The sequence below is a fragment of the Dipodomys ordii genome, unplaced genomic scaffold (genome assembly GCF_000151885.1).
Source record: "Dipodomys ordii isolate 6190 unplaced genomic scaffold, Dord_2.0 Scaffold228, whole genome shotgun sequence".
NCBI lineage: Eukaryota > Metazoa > Chordata > Mammalia > Rodentia > Heteromyidae > Dipodomys > Dipodomys ordii.
This window is the reverse complement of record NW_012267444.1, coordinates 790,928-807,568: the sequence shown is the minus strand read 5'-3', so window position 1 is coordinate 807,568 and position 16,641 is coordinate 790,928. Positions and strand designations below refer to the sequence as shown.

At 35.5% G+C, this 16,641-nt stretch overlaps 1 protein-coding gene across 1 annotated transcript in view; it reads left to right on the top strand.

Annotated features, from left to right (window-relative positions):
- The window catches only part of St6galnac3 (ST6 (alpha-N-acetyl-neuraminyl-2,3-beta-galactosyl-1,3)-N-acetylgalactosaminide alpha-2,6-sialyltransferase 3), a 555,425-nt gene extending 549,952 nt beyond the window's left edge, over window positions 1–5,473 (top strand). The window contains exons 4-5 of the mRNA XM_013035881.1: window positions 4,128–4,235; window positions 5,287–5,473. Of these exons, the coding sequence (XP_012891335.1) occupies window positions 4,128–4,235; window positions 5,287–5,473 (295 nt within the window). The remainder of the gene's footprint in view (window positions 1–4,127; window positions 4,236–5,286) is intronic.
- The last annotated feature ends 11,168 nt before the right edge of the window (window positions 5,474–16,641 follow it).

Genomic DNA, 16,641 nt, shown 5'->3' with positions numbered 1-16,641 from the left:
TATATAATATATAATAATAAATATAAATATATATATACATAAATATATATAAATACGGTATAAATATATTCATTCATTCATCTACAGAGGAGCATTTGGGTTGGTTCAAGACATGGACACAAGAGGTTTTTCTTTGTTGTCGTCTTTAATCTACTATGTGATTTTTTTTGTTTCTTCTGTATGTTCTTCCCCCTATTGTATACCCCTGTTGTCACTGTATTTAATTTTGATATTCTGGTATTGTATATATGTTTATTTGAATCGGGGAAGGGAAGGGGAACAGCAGAATGCAATAGTAATATACACAAGACAATATGTTGGAAATGATCTGTACAACTTGGCGGGGGTGTTAGGAGGGAGGGAAAGTACGAGAAAAGTGAGGGAAGCGGTATCAAGTTTGATAAGAAATGTACTTATTACCTTATTTAAGTAACTGTAACCCCTCTGTACATCACCTTGACAATAAAAAAATCCATTAGAAAAGAAAATGTGTGGAAAGGTGAAAAGATGTTTGACAGTATGCCAAACCCTGAAATTCCTGAACCCTAATCTGTGGTGAAGAGATAATGACACCGAGATGAGCCACTGTGATTGTTTATTCTTTGAGGTCCATTGTGAACACCTGCTGCTGAACTCAAAAATGACCATTGAGGTTGACCCAGAATAAGTACAAGTTTGTTTCTAAGGTTTGTATGTCAAACAAAACATTGCCATGTATCTGATAGCTATAATATCCTGAGCCTTCCAAGTTGGCATTTCAAGTAGGGAGACCATGGCAGAGGAATGACAGCTTACCCCAATCTATGTTTATTCTCAGGTAAATTTAGTTTTATCTTAACACCATGTAGTCCAATTAAGTCCTTAGTCTTGGATAGCTATTGTTTCCTTAGCCTTTTGCTTCTTCCATGAGTGGTAGTGTGGTAGTGAAGTTCCTCCCACACACAAAAATATAGTCATTATAACTGTAACCACTGAGGTAAAATTCTTCCAATGCCTTTCCTTTTTACATATACCACATTCCTTTAGTGTCATGTCCATCATAGAAGCAAGTACTAATCTAAATATGTTCTGACTCATTAAAGTATTAGTTAATTACAACAGCCAATATACAGGGAGCCCAGTACTACTGACTCAATGGCTAAAGCTTAATCATAATTTTATTGTTGAAGGTGATGACCACATAATCATTTCATTGTAAATTGGAAAGGACTTTGATCTGACGTAGTTTAACATCTCATGTTAGAAACAAGGACACTAGGACCCAAAGATGATAAATTAGTAACTAAATGCTATAAATGTCCACGATCTCTATTAGTGCTTGGTATGGCTTGAGCTAAAGAAGGACCCAGGGATATAAAGTAAATGAAGATTGAGGTGCTGGTGGCTGGCATCTGTAATCCTAGCTACTCAGGAGACTGAGATTGGAGGATCATGGTAGAAGACAACCTTGGCAGGAAAGTCCATTAAGCACCAAAAAAAAAAAAAATTCAGAAGTAGAGCTATGGCTGAAAGGGTAGAGTGCTAGCCTTTAAGCAAAAAGCTCGGTGACAATGTCTACACCCTGGGTTTAAGCTCTAAGACAGGCACAAAAAATAATAAATAATAAAGTGAGTGAAAATACAGAAAAGGTTTTATGAGAAGGCAAGAAGAGATGAAGGAATACAATTCAGTAGGAATACTAGCCAGACAAATCCAATATAAAAACAAAATTTCTTTCAATTTAGAAATTTTTGTCCAGACTTGTCTCCTCTAATTCCTCTCTGTGTTCAAATAAGAAATTCCCATTATTGCTTCTCCTCCTCATTCCCAGAATGCAGAATAACTGAAAGTTAAGCCAAAATAATAAGTCTTATTCTCCTCCCTGTGTAAACTCCACTCCATGTCCTCACCCCCACTTAGCATATATTCCAGATATGTTTTATTCTTATGACAAAACTCAGTATGGTCTGATTTCTGGAATGTAGCAGCCTCTATATCCGTAAATTCTGTACCCCAAGGCCCAACTAACTGTAGATTAAAATGCTGTATTTGGTCTATGGAGGTTATGAAGAAACTCTTTTCTTGCCATTATTCTCTAAATGATATAATATAGCAACCATTTGCATAGAATTTGTACATGAGGTACTGTAAGTAGCCTAGAGATGTTCTAAATTATATGGAAAGATGTGTATAGCTTCTCTGCAAATGTTATGCTATCATATAAGGGACTTGAATGTCTACAGATTTTTGTAGTTACGAGGTTCTGCAAGCCACCACATGCAGAAGCATGTCTATTTTCCATTTAGAAAACATGCACCAGAAGATGCCAGGATATGGTTACCTATGTAGTGGCATTTAAGATTCAAAGACAAGTACATAGAGAAGTTATAAATATGGGCTGGATTTGTCTCCCCAGGCAAAACCTCCAAAGCCAATAAAAATAAGGGCTAACAATTTAGTCACCAACTTCGACTGTGAATTTGTGCTGTTCCTGAAATGTTGGTATATTATGAGTCATCTGACGCTAATGTTTGATTGTAAAGAAAAAAAGAATCTAGGTGTCCCCTAGTTCCAACAGTTTCATTGTGAAGAACTGTGTCAATGGAGCTGTATCAGGGAGCAATGATTGGCTAGAAGGTTATCAAGGTTCTGAGTGTCACTTGGTAGAACTGGCTGAACTCCATCTGGTCAGGAACTCTAGATAAGAAATGCACTCATTACCTTGCCCATGTAATTATAACCCCTCTGTATGGTATTTTCACAATAAAATATGTGTATATATTTAAAAAAAGAATAAGGCAGGGACACCAAGTGATACCATTGAGAAGCCAAAGTAAAAAAAAAAAAGAGAGAAAGAAAATATGAAATGAAGGGTTTTTGTTTGTTTGTTTTTTGTCAGTTGTGGGGCCTGAACTCTGGGCCTGGGTCCTGTCCCTCAGCTCTTCAGCTCAAGGCTAGTGCTCTATCACTTGAGACACAGTGCCACTTCTGGCTTTTTCTGCTTATGTAATGCTGAGGAATCGAACCCAGGGCCTCATGCATGCAAGGCAAGCAGTCTACTACTGAGCCACCTTCCCAGCCCATGAAGGGATATTTTTTAATGTACTCCTACATTACTTCTAAACAAATTGGTATAATCCAATTGTGCCCCATAGGGAACGATTTCAGGAGGTAGGCAGTCATCTGGTAAGGATGAATTATGCCAAACATGGAGGTCCATGTTTGGAACTTGGCATAACCCCTCAATCAGACCTACCTTAACTACATTAGGTAAATCTCACTCAATTCTTGTGCTTCCCTCAACATAACAAGCACACTTCTCTGTGATTTTTGCCCTTAACATTTCCTCTTCCTGAAGTACATTTCTCTATGATCTACATGGCTTCTTTCCACGTCACTGCACACATTCTTTTCCTCCTTTTATCAAGCATACATTCCTTTACCCACCTTTATAACACAGCTAATTCTAAACCCAGTCCTCCAGCCTAATAAAGACAAAAAATTTGCTTCATAATTTCTATATTCCACGTAAGTAGAATAGTGATTGGCATACAGTAGATGTTCAATAAACCTATGCTAAAAAGGTTGGTAATGGAGATCTTATCAAGCAAAGGTCTCTGTTATGAAGCCTAAAAAACAGTTTAGGAAAACTTTGGGGATGTTGTCATAGACAAGGTCACTCACTCACACTGCATTCAATTTACATGTAAAAATCTGAGAAACATCGGAGATAGTACAATGTCCAGGTAAGCACGATGATACTATTATCATTCAGTTCCCATCAGGCTCCAAGCACCTTTTTGAAGACCTGTCTTCTGATATACGACACTAATTTGTAGCTCATGGAAAGCCAAATAAATTATCTTTCACCTGAAGGAAGCAGGATTATTTGACTTCAGATATTTGCCATATGGCTTTTCTTCCACACAGCATAGCTTTGAGGCTTAAGGTAGTGAGAGCAAGAGCGTGCCTATAAATTATTCAGAGATAATTCAAAATAAGTGTGTATCCTTGACAGATCGTCAGGCTTCTTAATGCTTCTTCCTGGTAATAAGTGCTACCTTCTTTGGTAAAGTGCAGCTTGTTTCTCAATACACTTCCTTGATTTGGTTTTGTCTTGTTTGTTGTCTGTGTTCATTTCTTCACAGAGTCCAGTCTGGCTCTTACCTCAGCACAGGGTGGTTTACCTTCATTCTGGCCATGGACGCCTGTTACAGCATCCACGTATATGGCATGATAAATGACACCTACTGTAGGTAAGATCACAGGAAATTACTTTTATGTAGCTCCAATGCTGATATCTTGTCAAAATATCACAATTCATTTTAATGTCATAAATCTGATACAGATAAAGCAACAATTATTTCCTGGCATTCTTTGCTGACATGACAGTGTGTTGTCAGTGCATCAAGCTGCGATTTCCCGGGGATGACAAAAAGAAAAAAAAAGAATATTTACTATGGTGTAATGTCAAATGTCAAAAGGAATACTTTTCCTTTAATCAGTGTTCTACTTTTGACTCGTACTTGGAAAGATAGGACAATTTCAGTGGAAATTTAATTCACAGAAGTAAATTTGTCAATTCCGCTGTCCTAATGACCTGATAGCTATCTAGCCAATGGTTATATTGGATCATGAAAGACAAAATGTCTCCAAGCCTCAGAGAAACTGACAACTTAAAAATTCTTGGAAATTATATTTCTTTAATAAGTGAGTAATCTGCCATTTCCTTATTTAAAATGAGTGTATTTATCCACAGTATAAGCTGGTGGGGTTTTAATTAGGCAATAATACAACCTCTCCATATTTCATCAGACTAATGCAGTATATTTTTCTAATAACAACTGGCACAATATAATTTAGTGACTGTTAATCATGTTGTCAAAATGGTAACTCTCAGCCACAGTCTCAGAAACAAATATCTCTACTAGAACTAAAATTATAATGGAATACAGAAACCAAAATCTTCCTATGAAAAATCACAAAGATTCTCTAAGTTCTGTAAGAGCATAAGGCTATCCAAGGTTCTGTTCCATTATATACCATTTACTCTCTCAGAGGGTAGCCATATGTTTGAATGTAATTGGTGTGATGTATAAATTTTATTTGATCTATTAAAGCACTAAGAACCTGCTACATCTTCCTAAAAGCTTTCATACATAATAGCTTTTAACTGAGACCATCCACAAGAATCATGGATGGATTTGCAAGTAAATGCACTCACTGGGCACCTAATGGATTCTTGCAAATGAATGTTTCATTCTTCATCTCAACCTTTCTCTCCTTTTCTCTTTTATTCTTTTCTAGGACAGAAGGGTACAGAAAAGTTCCCTATCATTATTATGAACAAGGAAGAGATGAATGTGATGAGTATTTTCTACATGAACATGCTCCATATGGGGGACACAGGTTTATCACTGAAAAGAAAGTGTTTGCTAAATGGGCCAAGAAACACAGAATAATATTTACACATCCAAACTGGACAGTGTCTTGATGTTGAATGCATAGTACTTACCATTATTGTGATACTGCAACTGTGATGTTGATGAAGCAGATGATGATGATCATGATCATGGTGATTAGATAAAGACAACAGCAATGGTCAAGTTCCTGTATATTCTCTAGTGTGGATGGTGGCTTTGCTAGCAATCTGAACTTGGTATTCTGTGGAAGGTAGCTGTACTCATTCTGTTTCTTGAAGGTTCAACACTACATACTGCACTTTATAATTTAAACTGGAATTGAAATGAAGGCCAGTAACATGTCAACTGTGACCTAAGAAATGGGAAAAGTATCCTTCAAGATAGCTGTCCAGGATTCTTATGTAGTTACCTCCAAAAGCCATGGATTTGGTAAGGTTATTGAGTGCGTAGCCTCATGAGTATGGGTAACTCTGCCATCTTGAAGAATGGTTAACTGTCAAACACTGTCCCAAGAAATGCTATCAAGGCACAAGTATCTTACCACAGTTACTAGTTAGACTGAGGGAGAGAAGGTATTTCCTTCTGATATACCTTATTCCTTCATTGCTTCCTATAGCTAAAACCTCAGGCCATTACCTAGTTTAAGATGAAGACTCCTGGAGGTTTTACACATCAAGATTACTTGACTATTTCAAACACTTAATTCAAAATTTACCAAGTGACAAACCTTGATGAATTTCTACTGATGATTTCATTGTTACTGCTCAAAACAATATGACTAAGTATATTATTAGAATGATCTGTATTCATGTTTAGTTATTTTTGACTCAGTACTAAATATTTCAAAAGGCTACTTAACATGTAAGATATCAACTTCAACACTGTAATAACATAAACTGTGAAAATATTCCTAAAACACAACCAAAGGGTTTCATAACTCTGCTTCAACTTCCAACAACTACAAAAATATGCTCTTTTAAAATCATGAAACGGGGAAAGCAAAACATATTTTTACATCAATTTGTATTCTATCATACTTCATAATATATATTTGTATATTCAAATTTCTACTTTATAGGCCCAAGATGCATCTTTCTATTTATTTCATTATCATTGCCAAGTGCCAAGAGTTAAACACGATAATTCCTTCTATAAAATCTGACCAGAGCTTTTGCCTTCTTTGGGTTAATCCCCACTCCTATTCTATCAGTTGTTATTCCATAATAGCAACAGTAATAATGACCTTAATGTCCAAAGTGCTTTGTCATTTAGAGTCCTTTTACATATGCAGTATCATGTGATACTCATAACCATTTCATTAGACTAGAGATGGCACATTCTGCCATCTCTTTAGAGATGATACCTTATTGCTTGTTTGTTCTGATATAGTCCAGATTACTCTACTTGCTAATATTTGTATAGAATGGAATTTATGTAGACTAGTTACCAATTTATTTCAATGCCAAAAACAAGATGTTATATCAAGATTATGCAAAAAGGATCATAAAGATGGTCTTGGCCATAGACTAAGATCCCTGTGAGATGAAGTACTTTAAATTTTTGTTTGTTAATGGTTTTATTTGGGTTGGGAAAAGCTATGTATTCAAAAACAAATAGGAAGGAATAAAAACAGAAGAAAAGTTTCCTGTCCCTAATGTGAGATGACTCAAGTCTCTCCATATTCATGTGCATAATAAGTATTAGTGAATTAATCCAAAAAAGTCCACATGGAATGATTCAACAAACACTAGGTGCAACTTATACAGTCTTAGGGGCCATAAATAATGATGCATTTTTACCTCAGGAACATTTATCAGGTCTTTACCAGTGCCAAGAATCACGATAAGTTGTTATTAAAATGTTGTGCATTGGCTAAGAACCCTCTTCCTACTTTCTCATGCCATTTTGTTAACCTGGTGAAAGTGATCAAGCCCCAGTTTCATCACTGGAGAGAATTGTTATTCTTTCACTGTTTCTTTATATGATTCCTTTCAGTTCTATGAATATTAGTTTTCTGAGCTAATGATGGAAATGCCTGCTCAAAGAAAAAATAAATAGATACCAATGTTAATATTGCAAAGTAGACTTTTTTCTCCTCGTTTTGACAAACAAATTCAACTTTTAAATAAAAAAGGATTCTGGATTAATCAGAAGGCATCAGAAATGACATAACCTATTTTATTTAGCTTTCTAGTAAATGGAGGGCTGAATCTATTTGTTTTAACCCTTACTGATGAGACTTTTGAAAACTTCCTTGCTTTCCTGCCTCTTTCATGAAGGAGATTTTTGGAGTACCTTGCATCCCCTTCCTTTCCCTTTTAATTAAACTCCTACTGTATTTTTCATTGTTTCTATTTTTTGTTTTTATTTGTTTTCTAAAGCACAAATTGAAAAACACTTTATTCTTAACTTACAAACTCAATTGCACGATTTCCAGTGTAATCGGGTTTTGATAGTATCACAGAACTTATTTTCCCTAGTGGTCTTAACTTGCTCTGCTTCCATTTCCCATTCCTCTTTATTCTGTCTTCCTAATTCCAGTAGAAATGCAAATTTTAATCTATCCCAGGTTGAAAAGAAATTTTCCATCTCATATTGCTGATGGAGTGAAGCAAAGAGCAATGCAAGGAGAGCTCTTTTCATGCAAATTTCTAGTTGGTCCCCCAAGTTTTAGCCCACTAAAAGAGGTTAGCAACTAAACATTGAAATTTTTAAATGAACTCATCACTGATATGTGTATGTCCTAGCCATTTATTAATATCTATAGAAAATATAAATGTTTTAATATCGCCCAAGGCACTAAGCAAATAGATGATAGAAAATGGCTAGAAATTTCTGAAATCAGCATAAAAGCATACAAGTTACTAGATATTATTTCCAATTCTGAAAAATCCTACAAAAAGCCACACATTTTAAAAGGAATTTAAAGTGAATGCTTCAATACTTTTTAAATTAACCTGGGCAAAACAGTAATAATTTGTATTGTCATGATGATGATGTATGATTTTATGTGCCACAAAACTTATCAAAGAAATAGATTTGGAGAGATATTGTATATATGCACAGAGTACATCTGAGTGCATTAATATATTTATATGCATACAAATACAAAAATATTCCTAACTATATGTAAAGCAATACATGTAATTCCATATTCTTCACTGATGTGTGTGAATCAGAGAAAATCCTATTTTGGATTTTATATGAAATTTGTTGGGTTTCATTCTGAATCCTGATGAAAAAGCAAAAACTGACTGATTGCTGAGGATATATAAAATCATATTCAATAGCTGACCAGAAGAATAAAGCTAGAGAAGATGCTAAATCTAGAACTGAGAACACAATTAGATGCCACAGTTATCACCAATCATACTTGTAAGTATAGCAGTCTGTATCCTAAGCCTCTGCCGATTGCAACTCAGCTAAAGTCACATTGAAAAACATTGCATCAGGCACCATTCATGCTGAAGTAAATGAATACTGGTCCACCTATTCAAATAAGACAGTCTTTAACATGGGCAAAACTCAAATTTGCATGATTTTTATTATAAAGGTAGAGTAGTGTGAGCATTATTCATTCTGTAAGGAGATTGCTCTTTTAGGATTTGGTATAAAGCTGCTGGTCCAGGAGCAGGAGTCTGAATTGGGGGCCCTGCTGACCTTCTAAGAAGTAAAAAGCCTTCCAAGGAGAATCATTCATAGCTTCCTTAGTAAAAGAGACAGCACTCAATTACTTCAACCAATGGTGTTAATTGGATGTTAATTACAAGATCAATTTAATTTTGATAAGCAGGAAAATATAGACAGATGGCTTACTGTTTTTAAAGCTAAGCATCCAGCATTTAATATGGCATGTCAAATGAAAGAATTAACTATGTTGTCCAGTGTCAGTTGATTGCATGTCTTAGGACAACAAATGAATTATAGCCCCATGACCAGGAAGGAAAAAATACACTCTCCTTAACTATCCTTTAAACACACAGGGCCTAATTATTTTCATAGTACACATAGATCCTGTGTTGGAAGGAGGCAGTGGTGGCTTTTCTTATTAATTTAGACTTTTAGATCTGAAGAAGGGCTTAAGAATAGTCAGACACCTCCTTTTTTTTTGTTTTGGTGTTGACACAAAAGACCTGTGGGAGTAGAATGACTTGAAAATTGCCATGAAAGAACAGATGGCAATACTGAGACCTAAATTCTGGTCTTTTGTAACTTCTCTAATACTGATGGGTATTTTTTTAATTATTACCTTTATGTTGTTGCTCCTTTGTTTGTTCAGCACAAATTCTTGCTATGTAGTCCAGAGTGGCCTTCCAATCACCTCATGACCCTTCCTGCTCCCCTCCAAATTCTGGGATTACAGCTCTGTGCCACCAGGCCTATCTCCACTACGTTTGTTTTCCTTTCATATATTTTTATTGTAATTATAAATGTGATGCACCAAGGTGTTGTAGTTATATAAGTCAGTAAAGAGTACCCCTTTCCTCTGTTCTCTCCCAGTGTTTCCTTCCTGTCCACACCCACAAATGTTGTAGTTCATTTTCAGTGTAGTATCTAGTGAGTACTACTGAAATAAGATTTATGGACATGAACCCAGGAAATGGAAACAAGAGGTTTTTTCCCCTTTGTTGCTATTTTGTTTTCTTCTCCTTTTGTCTTGTTCATCTATCTGTCTTTGGAATGGTAAGAGAGGCACAGAACTGGTAAGACAAAGGGAAAACAAATGCAGCAGTGGTATCCACTATCTTAAAGCACAGCTGGTAAAATAAAATGCACATGTGATCTACTAAAATTAGAAACCAAGAGCTCAGATTAGTGTTGATTCAACTTAGGGTCAGAGAAGTCCCTACACTGAAGGGAAGAAATATTTTTATAATTGAAGGAATGATATCCCAGGCTTATCTATAGCTCCATATTCATTGCTAAAAGTAGGCCATGTTCTCTTACCAGGATATTTTGAGACTAGTGCATAGAATACAGAGGTGAGTTTTTTTACTTCTTTGTCTTATGGACAATTAAGCAATGGATATCCAAGAGATAGGGGTGAGGAAGATTACTCACAGAAATTGCCATGCCCTATGATTGACATCCTCAGACAGAAAGTATCTTCCAGCCCAGAGCAGTCTAGCTATTGGAATTAGTGAAATATTCCATCTGCTCTGGCTAATGTAATACTTTTGGTTTTATGTTTCTCTCTTGCAGATGATAACTTTTACCCTTCTGAAAGGTAAATGTGGTCCAAATGTACAAGAGTCAATCAGTATGTAAGATTTAAAATGGTTTTTCTTTTACAATCCATTTACATGACACTATTAGAAGGGAAAATTTTTGAAACTATATGTACTGGGCTCTGATACCAGTTTCTATGGTTAAGAAATAGTGTGTTGTTATGTTGTAACTGAATCTTAACAATACTTCCAGAATAAAATTGCAAGCAAATTGCTAAGGCATTGAATCAGTACTGTCCTTGGACATTGTAACTGTGCAGAAGACCTCATTTAGTTGTTTTTTTTAATGTTCTCTTACTATGTTCTTTTCAGAACAGGAACAATTTGGTTTTGAGACCTAAGATTTCTCCTTTCTCCATAAATGCATCTCTTTTTGTTCACACCTTGGAGACTTCAGAAAAATAGAAGCTCCCTTTCCTAAAAGTGAAGAACTTTTGATGTGTAAATAGTCAACTTCCAAAATTTTGCATTTGCCTTCATAGTGAGTAGTTAGGTCCTTCTAAGAAACTCCAAAAGGGCCCAAACAAGGGAGTTTCATAGTTTCTTTTTAACCAAACTACCAAGTACCAATTTGTTTGTGCTTAATTTGGCTGTTAATGCTACTGAGTAAACACTACTTCTATTATATGTAGCATGTTTTTTGCTTCATGCATTTTTCTGAGTCACACAATTGTTGCTGTAGACTCTTATTCACTTTTAAAACCTGTAATCTTCATCTATTGCAGGGGAGTCTGTAAATGTACAGTTGTATACCTGGTGATGGATTTTCTTTTTTCTTAGTACCATATTGCTTTATTTATAGGCTTTATTTATATCCTACAATAAATCTTACAAAGTGACCAAAGTTCATTCATATATTTTAGTTTGTTTTATTTTTACAACAAGAAAAGTGAAGATGTGTTAATCAAGCCAGATAATATTTGTGATTAAAAGAAAAAAAAGCATGGGGATATTCAATAGAACCAATATTTAAGGCAGAAAGGTGGTTAAGACACTGCTTCTAACAATAACAAGGATAGCTGTCAGCATTTGCTGAGTCTACATTAGCCATCTGACACTGAAATATATTTCCTTCTTTTCTTTGTCAAACTTACTCATAATGTTAGGTTACTGCATGAGCTGCTTAAAATAGAGAATTCTTTTGTTCTGTCCTTTCTCATTCCTGCCTTTCTTTCTCCTTCTATTGTTATTTTTCCTCAAGCTCAACATTCTTAAAGTTGAATGTTTGATAGTTTCTTTAAAAGGTGGCTTTTAGCATTAGATAATTTCAATAATAAACCTATATTTGGTTTTAAAATAAGCTTTTAAAAATATAATAGCAGCCAACATGAGTTTTTTTATTTAAGTAAACGTACAAAGTGTTTACTATTCAACATATCAGTTTGTAAGTACAATACCTCTTGATCAATATAATCCCATACATCATGTTCCTCTTTCCTTCCCAACCCCACTCCTCATATGATGCTTATTAAAGGGCTAAATACTTCATCTAATCCTCCCAATGCTTTATGAGGTATATAACGTTAGTGTCACCATTTCACGTATAAATAAATTGAATCCTGCCCATGCAATTGTAACCCCTCTGTACAGTATGTTCACAAATAAAATAAAATTAAATTTAAAAATAAATAAATTGAAGCACAAGAGAGGTGAAGTGATATGCCCAAGGTCACAGGTAGTGAAGGAATGAGGTTTGAATGAAAGCAGTTTGGCTTAAAGAACCACACAATTTCTGTGGCCTAACAGGTTAAGGTTTGTTTAACAATTTGAGTGGGTAAGGGGGGTGTGAGGAGAGGAATTGGGAGAAAACAAGGGAAGGGGTAACACTATTCAACAAGAAATGTACTCATTATCTTACTTATGTAACTGTAACCCCTCTGTACATCACATTTACAATAAAATTTAAACTAAAAAATAATGAATTCCACATAGATTTTCTTCTCTAACAGCATGCTTTGAAGAGCAACTCAAACCCACCTTCCATTGTGTAGTTTTGCCCTAGTCTGTATCTTTCAAACTCCTGTGGTGTACTAATGCAGGAAAAGCAAAAAGATCTCTTACAGAGGGTTTTATGAGTAAGTTTCAAAGTGGTGTACATCGTTCCACTTGTTCCATTAACCAGATTCAGTCACATGCCTGGAAATAATCTGCGCAAGGAAGCACTCTAAAAGAGAAAAGGGACCAGGATTGGATGATTCCATGTATGTCTCTCCCACAATATTTTAAAACATAATGATCCAAACATTATGCTTTAGTCACCTTAATTGATGAGCTATTTATGTTGTTAATCCTTGTTCAAGTATTAGGAATGCTGGAGGTAAAACCATTTATCTGCATAAATATCAAACTCACAACTGAAGCAGAAAAAAAATATAACCAGGGAGCAAATCTTGATCTTGGATCTATCATGCCAGGAAGAGACAGGAAAAGAGAATATTATGTCTTTTGTTTAAGAAAGCAATGAGAACAAATGGTACGTTAGAAACACTTTAAAGTGGCTTTACCATCAATAGAATTCATACGACATTTAATATCTTAATAATTTGTGGTTAAAGAAGGATGAATCAACCCTGATTTCTGAACAATGACTTCTTTTTGTGCCCATCCCTTTGTAAGATGTCACAAAGGAGTCTCCCTTTTCAGCTTTCTTTTGGTCTTGGGGTCTATGCAGTGCTATGATGATATTTTTAAGAAAGAGAAAATCTCTAAATTTTCTGGTTATTAAAGCTCAAAAATTCAAATATTCTTCTTTTATTTTTCTTTGTTCTCATTGGCAGATGAACTTTCTCCAAAAAAAGTACTAATCTGTCATACATGGACTGGCCCAAATCAAAGCATTCTAGCATATTCTTAAGAAGAGAGGTCCTTTTGGTCTTTCTCTGTTAATACTTTTCTTCCCTTCCCGAAATGTTTTAACATTTTTGGTGTTATTTTCTTAAATGTGTCAAGAAATCTTTTCTACTTAACACAAGCAGAATTTTGCATTCTAATGTTCTTAATAGGAAACTCTGCTATATTGGAAAAAAGTGCTTTGCATACGAGCATGTACATTTTCTTACTTTGCCAATGAGAGAGATTAGCAGACAGTAAAAAAGCAGAATAATTACGGAGGAAAAATCTTTCAGTGTTTACCTTCTTCCAGATCAATATGGAATTCCTAATGGAGATAAGAAACTATCATACTATCATATGAAACTATCATATGACCAAGGTTTGAATTTCTTTCTAATAATTGTAACTAGTGGTAAGAATATCTTAGGGTGCTTGACAGAAATGAAATGGACAATAAAGAAATAAAGCTACAATCACAGAGGTAGTTTCATTATCCATACACAACATAAGCATACTATGTGTACCAGCAGTATTTAACCCTATACATTGAGAATTCTTACATCTGTAATTGATTAAAAAGTTGTTTTCTGGGCTGGGAAGGTGGCTCAGTGGTAGAGTGCTTGCCTTGCATGCATGAAGCCCTGGGTTCAGTTCCTCAGCACCACATAAGCAGAAAAAGCTTATGGCGCTTGGCTCAAGTGGTAGAGCATTAGCCTTGAGCTGAAGAGCTGAGGGACAGTGCCCAGGCCCATAGTTCAGGCCCACGCCTTCCCCCACTCCCTCTCCACACACAAAGTTGTTTTCAAATTGTCCAGGCTACTGAAATCCATGCTGCTTGAAATCTGTATGGTCTTCCAAAATTTTCCACCAGGTGGCTAAATTTCTCCAGAAGTGTAACACACAAAATGGAATTTATGAAGAATGTTTTTTATTGTCATATTGAAGCAGTTTGACCAAGGTGTTACTTAGTGATGCTGATAATAATGGATCTCTCCCCTAGTTTAAAGAAAAAAAGATGTGTCTTCCACACTTTGATAGGAAAAACACACTAGTTCTTGACCAGTACATTTACATCCTGTAAATGAATTTATGAATATATAGAGAAGTGATCAGTTGTGAACTATAGAACAAAAATGAATTTAAAAAGTCAATAGCATAATGAATGAATTCAATGAAACAAACTGATGGCTGATAGGAACAGGAGCAAAACTGGAATATTTATGCTCAAAACAGGGAAATATGGCTGAATATCAGTACTCATGAAGCACATTTTGAGATTTTGAACAGTCTAGTAGGAAATACAGCAATTTAAAAGGTCATGAACACCTTCAGACCCATAGAAGACAAATCCAAGAGCAAATAGAACAAACAGAAAGAATCAAAATGGAACAAATTACCTCCGGATATATAGATTTAAGGCTAACTTGCATTCAGTTTGTTCATTAGAAAGCAGTGTGTTTTCATTGTTGGAAATGTAAGGCACAAAAAGGCATGAAACCCATTATCATAGTACCCATATATTTCCAATATTTTTATCATTAATAAAACATGGTCATGATAGTGGTTTTTTAATATACATTTTTATTGTAAAAATACTGTACCGACAGGCTACAGTTACATGAGTAAGGTAATGAGTACATTTCCTAGCAAGCATTGTTACCTCCTCTTTTGCTTTTCCCCTACCATCCCTTCCCTCCCCACCTCCTCACCATCTCCCCCCACCTCGAAGTTGTAAAGTTCTTTTTCAACATAGTATCTTGTACATCTCCTTGTTACTATGGGTCAACCTGTACCCTTGTTTCAGCATTTTGTTATTTCCCTTCCCCTCCACAAATTAGAAAAATGTATATGCAAGATGCAGGGTACCAGAATCAAATACAGTGAAAACAGGGGATATACCATGGAGGAAGAACATACTAAAGCAAAAACAAAAAAAATCACACAGTAAATTATAAATACATTAAAAACAACAGCAGCAAAGATTAAAACTCTTGTGTCCCTATCTTGGGTTTCATTTCACTTAGCATAAGCTGATATGGTCATATGTACATAGCTTTTGACCTCTTCTGCTTGTCCTAGATATATACTAGTTATTGCAGAAAAGGGAAACAATGGGACTTATGTTTCTTTGGGCCTATCTTACTTCACTTAATATAATTTTTTCCAGGTTTCTATTTCCTAACAAATGGGGCTGTATCATACATCCTGATGGAGGCATAGAATTCATATGTGTGTATATATAGATATATATGTGGATATACATACATATATATGTATATATATATATATATGTGATACACACACACACACATATCACATTTCCTTGATCCATTCCTCTACTGAGGGGCATCTGGGTTGGTTCCATATCTTAGCTATGGTGAATAATGCTGCAATAAACATAGTTGTGCTGGTTCTTTAGTATGGCCTTGTTTGTGATCATTTGGGTACATGCCCAAAAGTGGGATTGCTGGGTCAGAGGGAAGCTCTATGTGGAGTCTTCTGAGGAAACTCCACACTACTTTCCAAAGGGGTTGAACAAGTTTACATTCCCACCAACAATGCAGTAGAGTTCCCTTCTGTCCACATCCCCTCCAGCATCTGTTGTTATTAGAGTTCTTTATTATAGCCATTCTAACTGGAGTGAGGTAGAATTTCAATGTTGTTTTGATTTGCATTTCTTTTATGGCTAGAGAGGTTGAGCATTTCTTCATGTCTCTGTTGGCCATTCTTCTTTCCTCTTCAGAGAAGTTTCTCTTTTAAGTCTTTAGCCCACTTATTTATTGGGCAGCTGTTTCTTTGAGGATTTGTTGTTGGGGAATTTAATTTTTTGAGTTGTAAGTATATTTTAGATATGAGATCCTTGTCCCTAGTATGGCTGGTGAAGATCTTCTCCCAATCCATGGACTTTCGACTGATCTTGCTAGCTATTTCCTTTTCCATGCAGAAGCTCTGCAGTTTCATGCAATCCCATTTGTCCAACCTTTCTTTGATTTGTTGTGCTTCTCGGTCTTTATTAAGAAAATTTCAGCCTGTGCCAAGGAGCCCTAGAGTTTCTCCTATTCCTTCCTGCAATGTTTTCAGTGTGTCTGCTTTGACTCCCAGGTCTTTGATCCATTTGGAGTTGATTCTGGTGCAGGGTGATATATAAGGTTCTAGCTTTAATTTTCTATAGGTGTTTA